General features: G+C 42.3%; 2 protein-coding genes across 5 annotated transcripts; both read right to left on the bottom strand.

Annotated features, from left to right (window-relative positions):
* Positions 1-374: 374 nt before the first annotated feature.
* Positions 375-7,743, bottom strand: ndufv3 (NADH:ubiquinone oxidoreductase subunit V3). The gene is made up of 5 exons (XM_068725178.1): positions 7,458-7,743; positions 7,062-7,139; positions 5,909-6,020; positions 2,635-4,626; positions 375-685 (listed from the first exon to the last, which is right to left on the bottom strand). Exons 2-5 carry the CDS (start codon positions 7,104-7,106, stop codon positions 528-530), a joined length of 2,307 nt encoding a protein of 768 aa, XP_068581279.1. The 5' UTR covers positions 7,107-7,139; positions 7,458-7,743; the 3' UTR covers positions 375-527.
* Positions 7,744-8,404: 661 nt separating this feature from the next.
* Positions 8,405-21,226, bottom strand: si:ch211-140m22.7 (uncharacterized protein LOC570370 homolog). Of its 4 annotated transcripts, none has more exons than XM_068725139.1 (7): positions 20,841-21,226; positions 20,575-20,636; positions 17,503-17,605; positions 12,886-13,968; positions 11,470-11,533; positions 9,380-9,504; positions 8,405-8,703 (listed from the first exon to the last, which is right to left on the bottom strand). In XM_068725139.1, the coding sequence occupies exons 2-7, from the start codon at positions 20,617-20,619 to the stop codon at positions 8,672-8,674; spliced, it is 1,452 nt and encodes a 483-aa protein (XP_068581240.1). In that variant the 5' UTR covers positions 20,620-20,636; positions 20,841-21,226; the 3' UTR covers positions 8,405-8,671. The 4 variants fall into 4 exon arrangements, with proteins under 4 accessions (XP_068581240.1, XP_068581243.1, XP_068581242.1 ...); XM_068725142.1 differs by having other exon boundaries at positions 20,849-21,226; XM_068725141.1 differs by having other exon boundaries at positions 20,575-20,641; positions 20,849-21,225.
* Positions 21,227-21,367: the final 141 nt, after the last annotated feature.

Genomic DNA, 21,367 nt, shown 5'->3' with positions numbered 1-21,367 from the left:
TTTTAGCTTGGCAAACGCCATTTACTGCCCCCGTTTACACAACACATTTTCTATGTATATCTGAAGCTTTACACTCCTTTATGCAGATATTTTGTCATCATATACACACACTAATACACAATAGATGCTGATTGTCTACCACTAAAAGAACGCTAGCTGGGATAATTAGGACATTATGTGCAAGCAGGCAGGCTAAGGGTGTGGAAATTGTAATCTTTAAAATAGAAACACAGATAAACCACTTGCACACTCAGCTCTATTCAAATGCCCCCCTGAGGCAGAAAAGCAGCATAAAAGCGTTTGATCTGTGCCTATCCCTTTATATGCCTATTTCCTTAGCTAAGACAAAGCAGAATCAAACCAGGAAAAACAACTCCATTTGCCATTTTTATGCTTTAATAATATAACATTTTAACAGCAGAATTGCATGCAAATCTGACAGGTGAGGGAATGATCATCATAAAAAGGGCCAACACCATCACCATCATCTTTAAGTAAAATAAAGGTTTGCAGCAAGGCCGACTCCTCTAGGGTCTGACGGAGGAGGGCTGCGGGAGACGAAACTTGGCCATCTCCACATCCAGGTCTGAAAATGTGTAGGGGGTGTAGTTGTGGTGCTGGTAGTTTTTATAAGTGCTGTTGTCAAAAGGCTCTTCGGGCTCCGGAGGTGCCGCTGCTGCAGCCTCTGCAGAGGGAGAGGGAGAAACAAAAAGGCATGTAAGAAAGCTGAGTCTGGCATAAAGGCGAGTATACAAATCTTCATACTGTTCATGCATTAAAACAAAAAAGGTTAGACAAACATGTTAGGCAATACTGGGTCTACTTCTGCATCCTTGTCCCTGTTACTGATTTTCAGGCAACAAAAAATGTAATTACAACTTCACCGAGGTATTTCTGATAAGCTATACAATTTGAAAAAAATAATGTGGGTTGCTTTGTAAATATTTTAAAAGACTTTTTAACGGTAGCCGATTAACATATTCACACATGCTGACAAAGGTGGTTTATTGTGGGGCATTTCCTATGGCGGTAGGCCACATTACCCCCAACAGTGTGGAGACACACTGGTGTGAAAAGCCTAAAGGATCATGTTTGTGAGAGGAAAGTATGTGAGGGTGCAGACAATAAAGACAGCTCATAATAGAGAAATAGTGATACTGGCAGAAGTAAGCATGAAATGGATTTTAAAAATGGGCATTAGGTCAAAAGTGCTTTGATGCTTTCGATTAAACAGAAGTACATACTTTTCTTTCACATCTAAATGGTGTGGACATCCCTGCGCATGCAGTGTCAGTAAGGTTATCAACAACATGAGACAGTGGGAAAAAAACCTTGCACATTGAAGATCACAGAGAAATACATTTTAGACACTTTTAAATGTTTTCATTAAACGACAACGTGCTTATCCCAAAGTTCCGGGTGAAGAACAGATTCACAGAATATGTAAAAAAAGAAAAGAAAAGTAAGACACAAATTAACAAGTGGTGAAATCTATGACCGAGGTGAGGAGGTTGTTGTTCCAGGAGGCAAAATTACCCAGTTGGTAAGAGAAGTGTTTGGCAAAAAGTGTAACAAAGGGCTGTAGTTACAGGAATGTTTAGAATTTGAATCTGTGAGATGTAGCCATTGGCAAATATTGGTTGGTAGCTTCTAATCAGTTCGACATACAGTATTCATACCATGACCATGATCCAATGATTTTGTAAAAACATCTTGGTTACTGTGTAATCCTTCTCCCTGAAATACTTCCACTGACTCCAGCCACTCCCAGCTTCTACTCGTCCAGCTGCTGTAGGGGCAGGAGGCCTTTTAAAGCATCTTCATTGTAACAGTACGAGGATGTGCACTCTACCATTACTGTTAGCAATAACATTACCTGGCACAAGGAATAAAGACAATGGCATTATTACCTGTAACCGTAACTCAGAAAACCCAAAACCCATATTTCATACGAACAGACATCAATGACAAAAATGAGCCAAAATGAGGAATTTATCAAAAAATGTGAACTATGAGAAAAATATTCTGGGAGATGGATGGATGGCAACTGCTGGAATGCAAGTGAGGGGGATTTTAAAAATAAAGATAGGTGGTAGATTCTTGAGTCATTAAACGAGGGGAGGAAAGCAGAAACATGAGCAGGATTAGTGTCACAGTATGAACCAAGCAACATCTCTGATCATACATTGACAGCAACAGTATGGCTGTGTGGGTGGGTCAACTCAAAACCTCAATTAGCAGAAAGCAAGCAAAGGAAATGTTAAAAAAAATTGTAAAATGCAGAAAACGCATAAGGAAAAGGAATGCACCTGCAAGCATTAAAGTACATGTACACTACCTCCACCCCATGCAAAACCACCACACTGAAAACAAAGGCAACCGAAAGTCAGATGACACAGAGGTGGAATAGAAGCAAACCGAGAGGCTATTTAAAAGAATCCAGAGATGATATTTAAATGAATCCAGAGATGATATTTAAAAAGCTGTGAAAGCAACAGCAACTACAGTATGTGAGGGAGTTGACACTATAACAGTATAGATAGAAAGAAAATGATGATCATCTGTAGGGGCTCACATATCCAGAGAGGAAATGGGGAGGTAAAGATTTGGGAACTATAATGGTGTAGTGTGTACCCTCAGATGGTTCAGCTGGGGCGTCCGCCTGCAGCTCCTCTCCTGCAGCTTCAGCTACCACTAGAGCAGGGTCCACCAGCTCCTCGGTGCTCTCCACAGGGGCAGAAACTTCAGCTGCAGCCTCAGCAGCCACTTCGACGGGAGCAGCTTCAGCAGCTTCAGCTACCACTGGAGCAGGGTCCACCAGCTCCTCGGTGCCCTCCACAGGGGCAGAAACTTCAGCTGCAGCCTCAGCAGCCACTTCGATGGGAGCAGCTTCAGCAGCTTCAGCTACCACTGGAGCAGGGTCCACCAGCTCCTTGGTGCTCTCCACAGGGGCAGAAACTTCAGCTGCAGCCTCAGCAGCCACTTCAGCAGGCTCTGCAGCAGCTTCAGCATCAGCTTCTACAGGGGCAGCTTCAGCAGCTTCTACGGAGGCTTCAGCAGAGGCACTCTCTGTGGTTTCTACTGGAGCGTCAGTCTGGGCTTTTTCTAGAGATGCAGGCTCGATGGCAGGAGATGCACTGTCTTCTTTTACTTCTGGAGCAGGTTCCACTGCAGCTTCAGCTGAAACTTCTGGGCTGGTCACAGTGTCTTTGGTGGCATTGCAGATCTCAGGAGCAGGGTCCACTAACTCCTCAGAACTAACACTGGGTACCTCGATGGTGGCTTGAGCTGCTGGAGTGGCCTCCTGTGCATCTTCAGCAGCACAAGCAGGAGTAGCTTCAGGTTCTGGTGGAACTTCCATCTTAGCTTCATTATTGTCTTCCTTCACTTCTAAAGTGTTCTCCTGGACTTCTGCTTCTTCTTTCACAGTGGATTCTGACACCTCTGGTGGTGAGGTCTTGGTTTCGGTCTTCACTTCTGACTTCTCTTCCTCAGAGTCTGAGTCTGAGTCTGAGTCCGAGTCGCTGGACGAAGAGGAAGATGATCCGTCAGCTGCTGGATCACCAGGTTCAGAGGAGGCTGCAGCGGCTGGGACTGCATCGTCTGTGGCAGCGGCTCGAGTGTCGTCTTGTGCCGAGTTTTTACTGCTTGCATCGACTAGAGCCTCAGCAGCTGGGGGAGCTGCGTCAACTACAGGTGGAGCTGTGTCAGTAATAACCTGAGCAACATCTGGGTCAGCAGCTGGAACCTCTGCTGCCTCTGGCTCAGCTCCAACTGGTTCACTGGTGGCAGTGACAGGCGCTGCTGCAACTGCTGCAGCTACAGTTGTGTCTGCGGTGGCACTGGGGCGGGCCACTGGTTCAGTTACACCTAGAGTGTGTGTTGGGAAAACTCCAGGCTCTGAAAGTCTAGCTGGGAAGGCAACTGTTGTCTTATAGGCTAGCAAGGTTGCTCTCTCATCTGGAACCTCTGCCGCCTCTGGCTCAGCTCCAACTGGTTCACTGGTGGCAGGCGCTGCTGCAACTGCTGCAGCTACAGTTGTGTCTGCGGTGGCACTGGGGCAGGCCACTGGTTCAGTTACACCTAGAGTGTGTGTTGGGAAAACTCCAGGCTCTGAAAGTCTAGCTGGGAAGGCAACTGTTGTCTTATAGGCTAGCAAGGTTGCTCTCTCATCTGGAACCTCTGCTGCCTCTGGCTCAGCTCCAACTGGTTCACTGGTGGCAGTGACAGGCGCTGCTGCAACTGCTGCAGCTACAGTTGTGTCTGCGATGGCACTGGGGCAGGCCACTGGTTCAGTTACACCTAGAGTGTGTGTTGGGAAAACTCCAGGCTCTGAAAGTCTAGCTGGGAAGGCAACTGTTGTCTTATAGGCTAGCAAGGCTGCTCTCTCATCTGGAACCTCTGCTGCCTCTGGCTCAGCTCCAACTGGTTCACTGGTGGCAGTGACAGGCGCTGCTGCAACTGCTGCAGCTACAGTTGTGTCTGCGATGGCACTGGGGCAGGCCACTGGTTCAGTTACACCTAGAGTGTGTGTTGGGAAAACTCCAGGCTCTGAAAGTCTAGCTGGGAAGGCAACTGTTGTCTTATAGGCTAGCAAGGCTGCTCTCTCATCTGGAGCCTCTGCTGCTGGGGAAAATAATACATGGGACAAGAGTGGTTAACTAACACTAACATATACAGCAGAGCGGCATGACTTTATCCTGCACACATTTATGTTTTCCTGGAATTTTCCTAACGGGAAAAAAAATGTATAACAGCACAATATTAATTATTTAAAATAAATAAACTTATTGTTAACCTTGTTTATATTGTACACTATTCAGCAACACAAGCAATTATAAACTTAGTGAAGTATTCTGGGTGAAATGGACGACTGGAAGAGAAAGAAAATGTTAGACCTTAGGGAACATTTCCTGCACTGTAAAATAAAAAAGGTAAAACATTAAGCTTTAAAATCAGCATAATTCAATCACAATCAATATGTACACATGCAGTATGTGACATTACGGACAAACAGAAGAACATCATTAATACACAATAGCAACCAGCTAGCAAAAGTTTAACCATAAATTTGAGGTGATTTGAAGGTCCTCTTTATACACAATGCCCTAAATATGCTAGGACCAAGCTACATTGCTAACTCACTAACTAGTTGCCTTCAAGAACACTGCGGTCATCTGCTGCTGGTTTGTTGGAGGTTCCCAACAACGGACAAAAGAGAAGTGGGAATGCAGCCTTTCAGTTACGCCCCAACAATATGAGGGAAGCCAGCTCGCTAAATATTTGAAAAGAAAGCTAACAACGCATCTCTTCACTTTAGCCTTTAACTAGCATTGACTTTCCTGATACAGGTCGAAAATTAGTTTTTGCACTTGCTTTGCCCTTACGCTCTGTTGCAATTCTTTTAAAAATGTTTTATTGCACTTGATTTTTGTTTTGCATTGTATATACTGATGTGATTGCGCATGCTACAAATATAGGTACAGATTAGAACATTTGTAACTTTATTTGTATTGTTATCATTTGTTGGTAGATTGGGACGTGAAGACTGTGGGCTGTGTTCTGAGCGTCCGGGGCACTTTTCTGGCTGTAACCTACATAGATAAGACCTGCAGAGAGGTTATACGGTAGGGAAGACGTTTTGTGGGAAAATGGGAGGGTCTGTATTTAGTTCTGGCCACAGACGCTAGGTACCATATAGTATTTGTGCACAAGGTGTTAGACTTTCTGAGTTTATATTTAATAAGTCTAAAATTATCTTTACTGTTGTTTTGATTATGTTCATTTCATGCCTATCTTCCTTTATTGTAAATAAAGTTGTTCTTGTATGAAAAGTGCTATACAAATACAATCATTATTATTACTACATTTCAAACTTAATGAAGTCAACAGAATCCTATGGCCTTACTTTTGCTTACAGCCTTTGTTTTTTTCACTGGCTTTGCAGGTTCTTCAGCCTGAGTGCAGAACCAAGCAGTCGGGCGACTCCTCAGGACACCCCAGTTCTCCAGCTGGAGACACTGCAGAAGAACACAGAAGAACCGCATTGCACATGGAATATGCAGAAAAACAGAACTAGGTCAGAACTACAGCAGGACCCCATATCAAATTGAATTCAACTCATTTAATGCTGATATTTGTATCTCATGGGTGTACAAGTCATGTTAAGTGCTGGATCCAGGTGTAAGCTGTGTGCCAATTTTCACAGTCACAGTATTTTGCTGTAAACTGCTGTTGTCAGCGTACCTGAAATGTGCAGTGCTCTTGCTTTGAATGCTTTGGGTGGGTACTGGGGCTAGTTATGCAATGCTTTTGTGGCACCAAAGATTGGGTTGAAGACTATGAGAAAATCTAAATTTGTCAACTTTTATTTTTTTTCCTTCTCATTTATATTCAGGTTTCTATCTTTTCAATATATCTTCCTTAGATATATTTGATGACATCTAGCTCTCTTCCAAAATAAGCATGCCGTAGTTAAGTTATTTTAGTCAGTTGGGGCAGAGGATCTGGCTCAATTAACGTTTCATTGTATTGGTCATTGAGCTACGTATATGATGCAAATCAATAAGCAGCACTGCTTTCTGACAATTTTGTGTTTTAATGATTTTTTTTTTTTTAATAAATGTGATGAAGTAACTTTATTTATCAGGTACAATACATTCGCACTATTAGCAAAAAAATTACATTCCAGACTGATTAATTTAACCATAAACAGAAATGTACGAGATAATATCAACATGTAGGATTACCAAACAATAAATAAAGTTTATGTTAAATAAAGTGTTATGTTGAAATGGTTGAACTATATGTATGATTTAATGTATTAGCTCAGGGTTAGCTGTGGTTAAAGTTTCAGAACTAACGTCAAACGTTATGCCCTTTTTTCGGTGCTGGACTCTATAAGAACCATGGCGTCTCGGGGTCAGTGCGAAGGAGACAGCAGCATGGAGTGAAGTATGTCCACGCCACTGTCTCGGATCAAATGTACGCTGATCTCAATGAAGGTGCTATTCAAACAGACTACATGTAAAACGGTTACGAGAGAATTCAATTCGTGTTACCTTGAGGGAACCCAGTCGCCCTAACCGCAGCAGGGAGGTCGCCATTTCGTGTTCCCAGTGTATTGCTCCGACCGGAAACTAGGAAGTGAAAACAGTTCCACAAAGATACTGGTACGAACGAAACCAAAGGTTCCGCTGTCAGTCCGACGACCACATTATATGTGTTCTATCCCTATAATAATAAGCTGTCAGTGTTTACACTTGGTCAACAGAGCAATACCATCTCAAGGCTTTCTGCTTAACGATAGATAAACACATACAGTACGATAGATTAACACAATACGATAGATAAACATACAGTACGATAGATAAACACAATACAATAGATAAACATACAGTACGATAGATAAACACAATACGATAGATAAACATACAGTACGATAGATAAACACATACAGTACTCTGTTGTGGTGCTTGTGATATCTATTGACGGCCAGAGGATGACTCACGGCCCGCTCGTCAGTCTTCGGTCTGTCGGCTCGGTTCACGAGCGCTGTTCGCTGTTTTGTCTCCTTTGTGTGGTCATCACTCAGAATGGGTTCTGGTCAGTCTGACTCCGGTTTTCAGGTGACTTTTTAAAATTGTCGGAGCTCTCAGTTTTACTTTTGCCTTTAGTTTCGGCCAACGACATTGAAATGTAGCTCATATTACTGCATTCTAATATACAATATCTGTTCATTATATTAGACAGATGAGAACCTACCGTGGTCTGAAATTGCACACATTAGAACTGCTTCCCGTTGTATGCTGTACTTATTTAAACCCCCTGGATGGCGCACTTGCTTGTAAGTATGCAGGTAGTCCATTTCTAATGAGGCGCACATAACTACCAACAGGAAACAGACCTGGAGACAGTTAATTAGAAGACAACAGTCAACACTGTCTCTTTACAGCTTAGAGAAACACACACACACACACACACACACACACACACACACACACACACACACACACACACACACACACACACACACACACACACACACACACACACACGCTGAAAGAGCCTAATTTGGATTGTTGTAACGTTACATTTTGTATGGTTAGGTTACAATTTCTGTTTAACTTTACTTCCTCCTCAGCTTCATGTCATGCGCATGTGTTCTGTGAATACGGTGGAGGTTTAGCTGAGTGGTTACTTCTTTTAACAAAACTGATTCCTGGTCTCACCTGAACAAAAATGCATTTTTAAATAATTTAGGATTCCTACTCACTAAAGTGGATTGAAATCTCTCTCTCTCACACACACACACACACACACACACACACACACACACACACACACACACACACACACACACAATGATTGTGATGTTCCTGACAGCAGCAGAAAGAGACATGTATTCAACAAATATGAACTGGAATTTATTATTTTAATTCACATTCAGGTCAGCCATGGATCGATCTACACAAAGCTTATTTCACAGCTCTAAATTAGCTTTTGTCTGCCAAAAATGTACATCCATTCCCATAAAACAGCCATGGAAACGCTATTCTCATATACAAAGCTACAGGCAATGGTATGTTGTAACTCTGACTTGAAGCAGACTGTTAACACAGATGTACAAGGAAAAGGCGACTAACAAAAGTTTATTGCAAAATGCCGATGTTCACTTCTGGGTAACTTCATCCAACTTGGGCTCTGAAAAAACAGAAAGTAGAGATATTAACTAAAAGTGCATGTTTGATTATGTACTCACGTTTCTATTTTCCAAGTCCCTAATGCTGCTTTGGCTGGTTTTAGTATCCATTAAATATGAATATGCTTCGTGTCCCAGAGGGAATTTTGGCACTATGGTGGGTTAACAAGACATGTCAGCCTGTCACAAAGAATCGACCTCTGGGGACCATGAATATTCACAGTAAATTTCAGTAGCTGGGAGCTATTAAAACTAAATTATTGGACAAATTAAGACACAGACCAAGCTAGCAATCCTTAAGGTGCCTTTAGACTGTGCGACAACAACAATCATGTCAGTTTATTGCATGTCACACTGTGCAAGATGAGTCAAATAAAATCCTGGTGGTCTGTGTCAGACTGTACGGTATCAATGTGAGGCCTTGTCTGATTGCTTCATTCAACTGAGCCGTTTTGAAAATGAAGCAAAAACATAAAAGCTGTGGCCAAAGTGCTGACACATGGCAAACATAACTTTAAAGTTTAACATTGATCAATAAAATCTGTTCACAACCTTTCATTATGAAAAAACAACTCCATTTAGGTGGCAAAAGTTGGAACTATACCACACACACAGAACAATCAGTATCGCTGTTCACAAGTTACAATGGTTGACTAATAATTGATTAACTTGACTCACCTGTGAATTTGAACTCTGGAAATGATGCAAGGTCTCCACCACCATAGAGTCTTTGAAGCTTTGCTACCTCCTCTGCCAAGGCCTTTTCATAATCAGCACCTGCATCCACTAGCCCCCCAGTAGACCTACAGGAGGACAAATAGTAAAGAGGACAGTTATCGAAAAACCTCCATCTCATTCTCTCCCACAATTAATGCATTAGGCTCTGTTGAATCATCAGTCCACATTCAGATTTTTTATTTTTATTTTATTTATTTATTTATTTAGTTTTTAAAAGGCAGACGTAGAATCAGGCTTTATTTATTATTTCAGTAATCAGAGCATCGGCGGTTCGATCCCCGGCTCCTGTAGTCCATGACGATGTGTCCTTGGGCAAGACACTTAACCCCAAAATTCCCCCCCGAAGACTGTGCCATTAGTGTGTGATCTGGTGTGAATGTTAGATAGTCCTGATGGGCAGGTGGCACCTTGCATGGTAGCCCTGTCATCAGCGTATGAATGGTATGAATGGGTGAATGATGACATGTAGTGTTAAAGAGCTTTGAGTGGTTGGAAGGCTTGAAAAGAGATATACAAATACAGTCCATTTGATATTCGTTTGTTTCAGGAGTTTTGGAAAACTTGCATTACTGTTCATCATTTATCTTGTTTTACTGACCAAAATTCTGGAGCAAAAGCTGAGCCAGGAACTCTAATCTAACCTTTGAAGAATCATTTCACTTATTTGGGCTTGAGAACATGTGCATCTAAAACATGACATTAGGCCCGCTCACGGCTGATGTCATCAAGCACATGTTGGCAACAGAGGTGGTATTTTGCCCCAGCTTTCTCGAAGAGTTAGAAAGCTTTAAACATTGAATTTAAACCGTTACCAGCATCAAAATGTCCGGTTAATTACTATTTGACAACTTGCTTATGTATTCTAAACTAAACTAAAAGCACACAGATCTGGTCAATTTATTTAAGTTGCATTCATGATGTTTGGTGGTTAATGCCCTTGTGTAGCCAGGCTACTATATATCACTCCGCCGTATTTCCGTTGTCAAACTGTGTGCGCACGTACATCATTGCCATTTACAAACTGGACCTGGAGCTCCATTGTTGTCCAAAAAAACCGATTAAACAGGTCAGCTGACTCAAACTTGCATAAACGTCCTGCAGCCAGAAATACTCACTATAGTCCCAAATGTGTATGAATTGGCCGCTGAAAATAGTCCCAACAAAAGCACCATTGAGTTTGAGTATCATTTGTTAAAAGCCACAGTGACCAGGTTTTTCAGGAAATTACTGAAACTATTAATTTAAGACCCCATTTTCAATGATTTACATCTTCAGAAGGTGTGATGATTCATAAGTGTACAATATCTCAATATACTGCTCACTTTTAAGTAATGTATGGAGTGTGTTACATCGGGAGTAGAGAATGAGTGACCGAGGGAGTGATTTCAGACACAGATGGCCAAACATTGTTTAAGGTCACAGAAATCTATATAACAGGGATTTTGCAGGTATATTATACAGGGATATTATATTTAGCACTTTAACGTTGCCAGAGAGGGAAGAAGCTTTGTACAATCTTGGAACCTATCGGTTGTCGGACTGACGATGATGTAGCCTCTGGGAGCGACAATGTTTTGGGGCTTCCAGTGTAGCCAGCAGATATCCGGGCCACATCCTCCTTCCTTCCACTCTCCCCTCATTGTTTAAAGTCAATTGCTGTACATTATCATAGTTATTACATGAGATTATGGACATTGAAGCACACACTGTTTCCTCAGCAGTTTCCACAGCTGTGATTTAAATCAGCGGAACTGAAAATCTGACAGGTGAAGCAAATGTCCTTTATTTGTTTTCCAAATTCTGAACATAGAGCATTAATCTGAATCACCTGTGTGGGCCAAACATTAAGGTAACTTCCATTGCACATTTTAGCTGCTGTTCAGCTGAACCTGTGCTTGCAGCTACAGTTTAAACCTCTGCTACGTCCAGGTTAGCTGAAACCGTTAGTGCAGCGTAAAGTTGGGAGAAAAAACAAAACAAACCAACTGGGATGAAATTAAAAGCTGCTTGGTGGGGTTAGTGAGACTTACTGGCTTTTTGTGGAGTACTCGCGTATGGAGTCCAAGAAGAGCTTCTGGATTGGGTCCATTTGAGCTGAGGGTCACAGAAAGACAAAATCCATCAAACTCATTTCTCGTCACAGAAAAATACTCATAAACCAACTTCATGCGTTTGGATATCAGTCCATTTGGCTAGAACAAGTAATAATAAACAACCAATCTGATGTTAACTGTAACCCTCATGCACATAACAGCACCTGGGAGTGGTAGACAGAGTAGGCAAGTCCAGGGTCAGATAGGAAAGAAAGTGTAAAAGTAAGTTGACAGGTTAAAAGGTTGCTGTGATAGGTCATGCTAGGCAACACATTAACAGACCTGCTGTAAGGTAAAGGTTGCCAAAAATCAAACAAAACCTCTTAACAGTGAAGTCAAAGAACAAATATAAAGTCTTCAAGTGTGGCTCCACACACAGCAACCAGGGGGCTTTTACCACGAAAGAACGTTTACGTTTACATATTACGCATTAACAAAATACACCCAACAATAGGATCACACATGTAGGGATTGATTACATATTCATTTTACCATGCGACTCCCGAATAAGTGTGAGAAGTGTAAGGGACGAAGGAGGAGGAGAGAAGTTTGATGGAAAAATAAATAAATAAATAAATAAATAAATAAATAAGGTGACAGTTGCAACCTTCTCCTTCACCTCTGGAAACAGTACCTTTAACATTATCTTTGTGTTCAACAATCACCAATACAAAATCAAGCAGAACAGTTCCATACAACCATAACACAAAACTGGGAGATGGACAGTGCTGAAAAATATTTTCTTTCACGTTGGAAGATCTTTTTAAGGAAGACTGGAAATGAAAGTGGGGATCTTAAAACCACATAGAACATCTGTATGAATAAAAGGTGGGAAGAACAGATCACAGTGACTTATGCAGGAAGGTGAAAAGATTTTCTAGAAAAACAAAAACAAAAAGAAAAGAAATGAGTGCAGTAAGCAGGCAGACATTAGTAAGTGAAAAACAAAAACTGGAAAAAAGGTCTACTGAAATGAACCATGCCAAAAAGCTGTGCAGTTAAGAGATGCATCATATGCAGGATGGCTGAAGCAGCACAAACACATTAGACAATGAGTGTAACTACAGCTAAATGAAAGGTGACCCAGCCATGTATGAAGAAGGGAAGACATTGAGGTTTATGAGCTAGAATGGATCACTGAGTAACACTGAGGGACTATAAAGGAACAACCTGTGCAAGGCTAGAACAAAAGAAGTGCGTTTGTGATGTCAGGTATCTTTACGGTTTATCCTTACGCTCATCACAAACTACTACATATTCACAGAAATGGTGATTCAAATGATGCTGGTAGACTGGAGAGTCCACAGAGGAAAAGAGAAGGATTGTGGGGGAGGGGGCGGTTGTAGTGTGTACCCTCAAATGGTTCAACTGGTTCAACTGGGGCGTCCGCCTGCAGCTCCTCTCCTGCAGCTTCAGCCACCACTGGAGCAGGGTCCACCAGCTCCTCGGTGCTCTCCACAGGGGCAGAAACTTCAGCAGCCACTTCAGCAGGAGAAGCTTCAGCTTCTACTGGGGCAGCTTCAGCAAGAGAAGCTTCAGCTTCTACTGGGGCAGCTTCAGCAGGAGAAGCTTTAACTTCTACGGGGGCAGCTTCAGCTTCTACGGGCTCCGCAGCAGCTTCTACGGGGGCAGCTTCAGCTTCTACGGGCTCTGCAGCAGCTTCTACGAGGGCTTCAGCAGGGACAACTTCAGCGGCAGCTTCCACAATTGGTGCAGCTTCTGCAGCAGGGGCTTCAGGAGCAGCTTCGACAGGAACTTCAGCAGCAGCAGCTTCGACAAGCGGTTCTGCTGGAGCAGCTTCTGGTGCTGCAGCAGCTTCAACTGGAGCTTCACTAACTGGGGCAGCAGTTTCAGCTGCAGCAGCTTCCACTGCTGGAGCTGCAGCTTCAGCAACAGATGCTACAGCTTCAACCACTGGTACAGCTTCAGCAACCACAGCTTCAGCAACCACTTCAGCAACAGCTTCAACCACTGGTACTGCTTCGGCAACCACTTCAGCCACAGCTTCAGCAACAGCTTCAACCACTGGGACAGCTTCGGCAACCACTTCGGCCACAGCTTCAACCACTGGTACAGCTTCGGCAACCACTTCGGCAACAGCTTCAACCACTGGTACAGCTTCGGCAACCACTTCAGCAACAGCTTCAACCTCTGGTACAGCTTCGGCAACAGCCTCAATAACAGGTGTGGCTTCAACTGCTGATGCAGTTTCAGAGACCGCTTCGACAGCGGGAGGCGCTTCAACAACAGGAGTGGCTTCTACCACAGGGGTGGTTGCCACAGTCTCGGGTGCAGCAGCAGAGGGCGTGGGCTCTGCGACTGATCTAGCTGCAGCTTCTGCAGCTGCAGCGGCTGATGATCCTTTCTTGGGAAACTCATATGCCTTGTGCTGGACAAGTTTCTCTACATCGAAGTATGTTTTAACCTGGTCTTTGTCTAGGACAAAGAAGGAGGGCAAAAAGACAAGATGTATTATTTTGTTAAACATATGTATATAGTTGAATGACAAAATGTCCAACATTCTACACAGAAAAGTCATAGATATACCAGAAGGTGGCATCTGTTACCGGTTTACAGGAAAATAAGGAAATGTAAAACAAGAAGCCTGTAAGTTAAGGGATACAGAAAATGTATTGTAGAAAAGCTTCATGAAAACTCTTGATAGAAAAGAACAACTGTAACCTTGACTACAGCAGCTTTCTATTGAGATAAAAAGGAGAACATAATAATCAAAAGGACCTAAATGCAACAATGGTCTGCTGATAGTGAGAAAGTGAAGTGATCTTCAAAACCTGTGGAAGGAAAGCCAGAAGGGAAAAATAGTGATAAAAGTGGCAGAAAAAATTAAATGTGTGCATAAATTGCTGAATCACAGTTAAAGGAGTCAGTGCAACTTCTATATCCTCATTGGTGTTAGAAGAGGTTCAAACTATCCAGCAGTAGCGACGCACCGATACGCCTTTACAGTCCCAATAGAGGTACCTGGGCTTTGGGAATCTGCTGCTACAGAGTACCAATACGATACCAGTGATAAGATGTATGCCTGACTGTGTGGAAGCGACTGGGATCTTTCTTTATGTGGAAGGCAGACTGGATTCTGTAGTTTTGACCAGATAGCAAAAAAGAGCCATGCCCTGTGTGTGTATGTATAAATAAATAAATAAATAAATAAATAAATAAATAAATAAATATATATTTTTGCCAATATACAAAATATAGTAATTTGCATGCGTGTTGTTTACTCCCTAGCATCAGTACTAATTGAATACATTCTTTGAGACAACAGAGACGTTTAGAGGGTTTTTATTTGTCCATCAAAATCAGTAATCTAATATCAATGTTGTCAACCTCATAACCTGTAAAAACACATTCATACAAATCTGTAATATATGCCGAATCCTGCATTGCAGCTGGTTCCAATAGCAACATTACACAAGTGCTCTCTTACACTGCAGCCATAACCAATTAGCTGCTGCATGTTATGCATTTTTACCATGACTTTTGAACTTTCCCAAAACACTGTTCCCAACAGTGCCCCAAACTGTCAAACAACAGCTACAACCCAGCTTCATACTGGACAATTTTGTTATCAGTGACATGGTTTCGGCGTGCGGCAACCTTCGGGTCTGAAAAGTTAAGCCAGTGCAGAAGTGCCTTAAACTTGCATCCTTTCTAATGGGCAAAATGAAGGCACTAGACCCCAGCAGACCAACATATACCATTACTATATGAATTATTAGTATAACTTTGTCTATTATCATTACCAGTTATGAAATGGGTAGATCAGACATAGTGGGATTTGACTTGGGGGACCAGGGTCTGGCTTGGTTCACACTCCTTTCAGAGTTTAAGTTAGCCCCTCTGAATGGCCGCTGCCAACTGGTATATAATATAAAACTGGAAACTTTGACTTTTTAAGTCTTGTTATTAGTAAAATTAGTCACACAGCCCTTTGGCATGTTGATGTCACAATGAAAACAATCTTAATTTGCTGCTGTCCAAGCAGTTTTCTGCACTGCTCAAGCAATGACAAAATGTTTACGTCGTCCGGTGAGAGAGAACAGTTAGGTTACATTGCAGTATCATCAGTTTAATGCTAATCACGTCATCACCCCGTCTCTGCAAAGTCTAACGTTAGTTTGGCATATGTCGAGCAGATGAGCATTAAATAGTTGCTAGCAAAACAACAACACGCGTACGTTAGCGGTTAGCCCTCAGTCGGAAACATAACGCCAAAAATCAATAGAATATTGCAGATATTGAGGACTGTACTTGTAAATCTCTTTTCAAGTCTTCCGACCACTCAAAAGGTCTTGAACACTACATGTCATCATTCACCCATTCACACACCGATGACAGGGCTACCATGCAAGGTAGGACTTGAACTAACAATCATACACCACAAGAACAGCCTGTTCCTGTTCCGGCAAATTGGGGTTAAGTGTCTTGCCCAAGGACACATGGACATTGACTAGTGGAGCCGGGGATTGAACCACCGACCCTCTGATCCACAGTCGCCCCATGCAAGAGAATGTTGGCTTTCAAGATCGCTTCGTTGTGACAACAGGGGAGGAAAAGCAGCTGTCCTGCTTACTGTCAAGATATTGTCCCTTCGAAATGGTTTCCCTCGCGTATATTGTCGCATGCAACTATTTAGAGCTGTAACAAAGTCTTACATCATTTAAAAGTTTTAAGACATGGTCGCTAATTTCTATTTCCATCAATTGTGGGCCTGTCACCCTTTTGTTGATCAGTTCATTTTTATTGATCTGTGGTGCATGACTAACTACTGCTGCTGCTTTGACAGCGCTATAGACAAGGTTCTTGTCTACAAATATAACTAAGTGCATTCAGGGGGCAGCAGTCTCTACTGTGGGTTTCCCAGGAAACTTGGGCCACTCCTAGCATATGGAGTCGATGGATTGCCACTGCGGTACTGCTGAGCTCGGCAGCTTCACACTCACCGTCTCCCGAATGTAGTTGGTCAGTTACTTAGGCTGTGACCTACTGAACCAAACCAATATTATATAACTTACTCATTACTAAGATAGCCAATGTAATGTACCAAGTGGACACTGCACAGACTCTCATTGCCTTTAGGATCACCGGGACCCAAATCTACTCTTTTAATGGCCCGGATCCATAATCTCCTTCAGTTCTAAAAAAAATAAATAAATAAATTTAAAAAAAGCCTGTGAACCCCCTCGGAATATGAAACATTTGTATAAAGTAACTGCAAAACAACTCCCCGTCATCTCAGCTTTGGAGCTTGGCTCTGCTAGGAATCCTGGGAGGCCTGCTTTCTGCCTTGTAGCTGCGTAAACACCTCTGTCATACATTGCACAGAAACCAGTCTGCATTTTGTGTGAGGAGAATGGTGCTTTTACCCACCAGTGCAGTTGCCCTGGTTACCCCAGTAGAAGTCTATGAGAAAATGACTCTACTTCTCTCTTTATTCCCTCAGTAAACATTGTAAACATGAGTTTATGGTCTCAATCTCTAGTTTCAAGTCTTCTTCAAGACAGCATGATGTTAACTTGGTAAATTATGGTCCATTTAGAGTCAAATAGACCATAGAGCAGAGTATGCTTTAGGGGCGGGGCTACACAGTGATCGACAGGTCTCCACCACGGCGCTGTCCGTGTTTTGGTCTTACAATGTAAACCCTTTCACAGTCTGTTTTTACTTCATGAAATGACATCAAATGTCTTATTCAGCATTCGTCTTATCAACCCTCTCGAGTTCAGCCAATCTCAAAAACTGTTGCGTAATGCAGTCATACAGTCAGTATACAGACAGTAAAAGAAAATCATATCTCCACCAACGTCGGGATAACCCATATGTTATTAGTCCAATAGACTACTCAGTAATACCATAATTTGACCTGTATGGTATCATTTGACTGTATGTCGGTCTGACTGTGTTATTTGATAGAAGCTCTGCCACATGTGACATTTCTCTGAAACCTACCTGAGTTCTTTTTTGACGACTTCTTGGAACCGCCGGATTTTGTGCTGAGGGCCGCAGCTGCAGGTGCTCTACTCAGAGTAATCCAGCTCTCAGCCTGCAAACACTGACACACACACACACACACACACACACACACACACACACACACACACACACACACACACACACACACACACACACACACACACACACACACACACACACACACACACACACAATTAGATTCAGCTTTTTTCTCACCTTGAAAAAGGAGCAATGACTGTCTAAATGCACAGTTTAAGTTAGCAGGACTCATACGGTTGTTGATCAATACAACTTTCGGGCTTTTCACATTTACATTTACCCAACTCTACTCCAGCAGCTGTTGGTGTGTCCCTGAGCATACAACCATCCAAACTGTGGTTTAAGCTTTAAGTTGTAGGGGGCTTAGACTGCAGCTTCTAAACCGTATACGGTCTGCCCAGACAGGTGATAGACAAGAGCCCCACATTACGCTGTATTGAATATTCATTCAAATATTTTCAGTTTGCCCTACAATAACTGTCACCTAACATTCTACTAAAATAAGGTCTAAAATGTATTACACTATATAAGTATTGCAAGAGGAACCTTACAAAGCATCTAGGATTTGTGTTTTTAGATCTTCAGTTCAGTAACACTTTTTCTACTGACAAAAATGAATTGACGGCCTTCATAAAAGCTTACGTAATGAAACAACTTAACTTTTGGAGATTGACAAAATTATTTGAAATCTGCCCTTACACTGAATTATATAACTTTTAACTTTAGTACGACCAGGGGTTTCATACATAAAACAGTGTGTAGGATCCACACTAAATATTTGCTTAAAAGTACAAATGAAGAAATAAACGTACATTTTCTGAATTTTAAAACCTTACGTACTTCTGCCAGTGTGCAATTTCCTTTTATAAATCCCAGAACTTGAAAAACTTCACATTGACGAAAGATGACCCTGCTCTACCACTGATCAATAGTTCTTTACAGTGAATCACGGAAACCACAGAGGAAGACCAAGAAGAGGTGGTGCTTGTAGGGGAGGTGGTCCCTGAACACTAGTCCCCTCCTCATTCTTCCATTACCGTAGACCTCCAGCAGCGACTCCCATCATGCAGCACTACCAGTGTCACTGCAGTATTTATAAGTTCACAGCAGTCAGATTGATTGCATCCACAATGATTCACAATCAATGTATTCACCCTGGATATATTTCAAAATGGAAGCGCAATAGGTGAACGTGGGGTTTACTTATTTAGGTGCCATCATGGTGACCTTGGCCCCATGCACTATGTTGAGGACTCCTAATGAGGGCATGGAGCCGTCCACACTTTGTTTGACACCATGTGTGCAGGTGATGAAGATGTGCTGACTGAGGTGTCTGGAGGAGTGTGTGATGGTCACCACACCGTCTCCAGTGAGCTCTGACAGTAACATCTGATAGCTGTTGTCAGTTTGTCTGTGTACAGTATGCTGCTTCTGTCCCTAACAAATAGACCAGATATATGAATCAATACAGTTGTGTTCATTGCAGACATTTTATTTTACACATAAAAAAAACTGTATGAAAACTGAAGTGCTACATGCACAATATTAGAAAGTATTGTTGCAATACACAATTGAGGGTGTGTATGGAATGGTTATGGCTCAGTAGCACAAGGTTTGCAGAAGGTCTAACCTGAACCTCAGAGATGATGAACTCTAGTGGCATTAAGGTGATTTCTACAGGGCACCTCAGCAGGGTTTAGAGACCACGTGGTTCTGCTCCAGACAACACAAACCAGTCTTGAACCTTAAACTGCTGTTAAGCTTATGCCATAGTAACAGTCTAGATGTCTCAGTTGGATTCCTGTTCTAATATACACTATGCACAATTAAGAGGGTTCCAACTTTTAGAACTGCCTCTACATTTTGATTAAGCTACTGCACGTGGACATGACTTATTATTTGCAAGGAGTCTTGGGGCTTTCCATATGTTCTCACCATCATACATCCAAGATCTTTGTCTGTCTTTGGCAGTCCACTTGGGTGCTTAAATGTTACAAGTACATGCTGAGAAAGAGCCAGGCTCTGTTCATGTTTTCGTAGATTACAATAGTTGCCTGTTCAGATCCATAATGCATTGCACTTCTTCAATGTCCCATTTAAATGTGCTCGCTAAAAGTCTCACTCAAATATTAACTACCAGATTAGGCTGTCATCTTTAAGTCACAGACACCACATTGTATTAGTGAGGTTTTATAGACCATAACCTTTAGTTATTTTTCATTTTGATAGTTTCAAGATTGGAAAAAAAAAAACCATCTTATTCCAGGCTGTCTGATGTATCAGCTCTTAATGGATGCAACAGTTGGCTATGTGATAATTACACCAAGTGAAAAATCTATTGTATGGCTTTATTGCACCATTCCAGCAAATGACATGTCTTGTGCATCATTTATAAACGTTTCCCCAGATTTCAGACATTTCTACCTTTTGAAAAGTTGGGATCTCCACCACAACGTAAATTAAGTACAGTTCTGTGGGCTTGAACAATGTCCGTCTGCACAGCGTGAGTTTGTAATGACCGTCCCACTGATCGCTAAGTATGGTGCAAGTGATTTAAATCCATTCTAGACACAAATGAGACTCTTCCAAGTAAACAAGTCCAGTTTGAAGCAAGGACAGTCCCAGTGTGCTCACGGACTCTGTACTGGTGACATTCCTTAAGCAGTCCAGCAGCGGACCGGCTGCTGGGCCTGTGTGTCCTGTAAGCCTTCTCCACTGAGGCGTGCAGTTAGACAACCAACAGTCTACAATAAATGGCTCAAATGTGTGCTTATGGTTTCATAATTCATTAAGAAAGACACTAATTTAAAGCACCAAGCATTGAGTAGAGTCCATTGCTAGCTTAAAAAGCTGAAAAAGCTTGTTCTGGATCAGGTAACAGCTCCACGAACACCAAGCAGACCCAGAGAAAGCACTGATAACCCGGTCCACAGCATCACACTTCACTGACCGAGCATGGCACGAGAACGATCGAATACATTGAAGTTGTTCACGTTACAAATGGATTACCTTGACACAGCTCAGTCGTCCTATCCTCAGCAAGGAAGCCGCCATCTTTCCGTACAGCCTGCCTGTGCTGGACATCAAGTACAAATAAATCAAGACAATAATAACCGTCACCACGTCAAAATAGTTTCAACGTGTAACAATAGTAAGTTCTATCAGCACCGTGCAAGAAAAACAGAACCGCAATAAAAACTGGTGAACTCTCTGACCTTGTCCCAGCCTACAGTGAGGAGAATTACTATGATGAATTAAATGAGAAGAATGGTTACCTGGTCACCTTTCGATAAATAAGGCTGCTCTGTTCTGCCTTTCAGCTGGTCGGGTCTCTAGAAGCAGCTCACAGCAGCATGGACATGGACCAGTCTTTTATGTAACGCATGAAACACAGTCTTTTATGTAACGTTAACACACGAAAGGGAACCACGCCCCCCCTCCTCCGAGCCCGCATGTGTCGTCCGTTGTCAGCTTTGTCTGTTTCTTTTGACAGTCTGTGGTCAACTTATCTGTTTTTTTGACAGTCTGTGGTCAGCTTGTGTGTAATATTCGCCAGTGCTGCTGTTAACTAACGTTATAACGTGAATGTAGACGCTGTGCCGTAAAGATGTGTGTGGTCTGCTGCTCACTTTTCCTACTAAATGTAGCGTTTAGTGTGAACAGTGGCAGCTTATTAAGCATCACACTGTACTACTCCTCGTGTACTTTAATTGTTTTATATAGCCTATAGAGGTATATATGTCTGTTATATAAGGAACCCTTTCATCACCACCGACACGCATATCGACGGCTCTCGTGCATC

This window comes from Cebidichthys violaceus, unplaced genomic scaffold, assembly GCF_023349555.1.
Source record: "Cebidichthys violaceus isolate CVI_PGR_0920_01 unplaced genomic scaffold, fCebVio1.0.p SCAF_34, whole genome shotgun sequence".
Taxonomy (NCBI): domain Eukaryota; kingdom Metazoa; phylum Chordata; class Actinopteri; order Perciformes; family Stichaeidae; genus Cebidichthys; species Cebidichthys violaceus.
The sequence above is the reverse complement of the archived record's forward strand: the minus strand, read 5'-3'. Positions and strand labels throughout refer to the sequence as shown.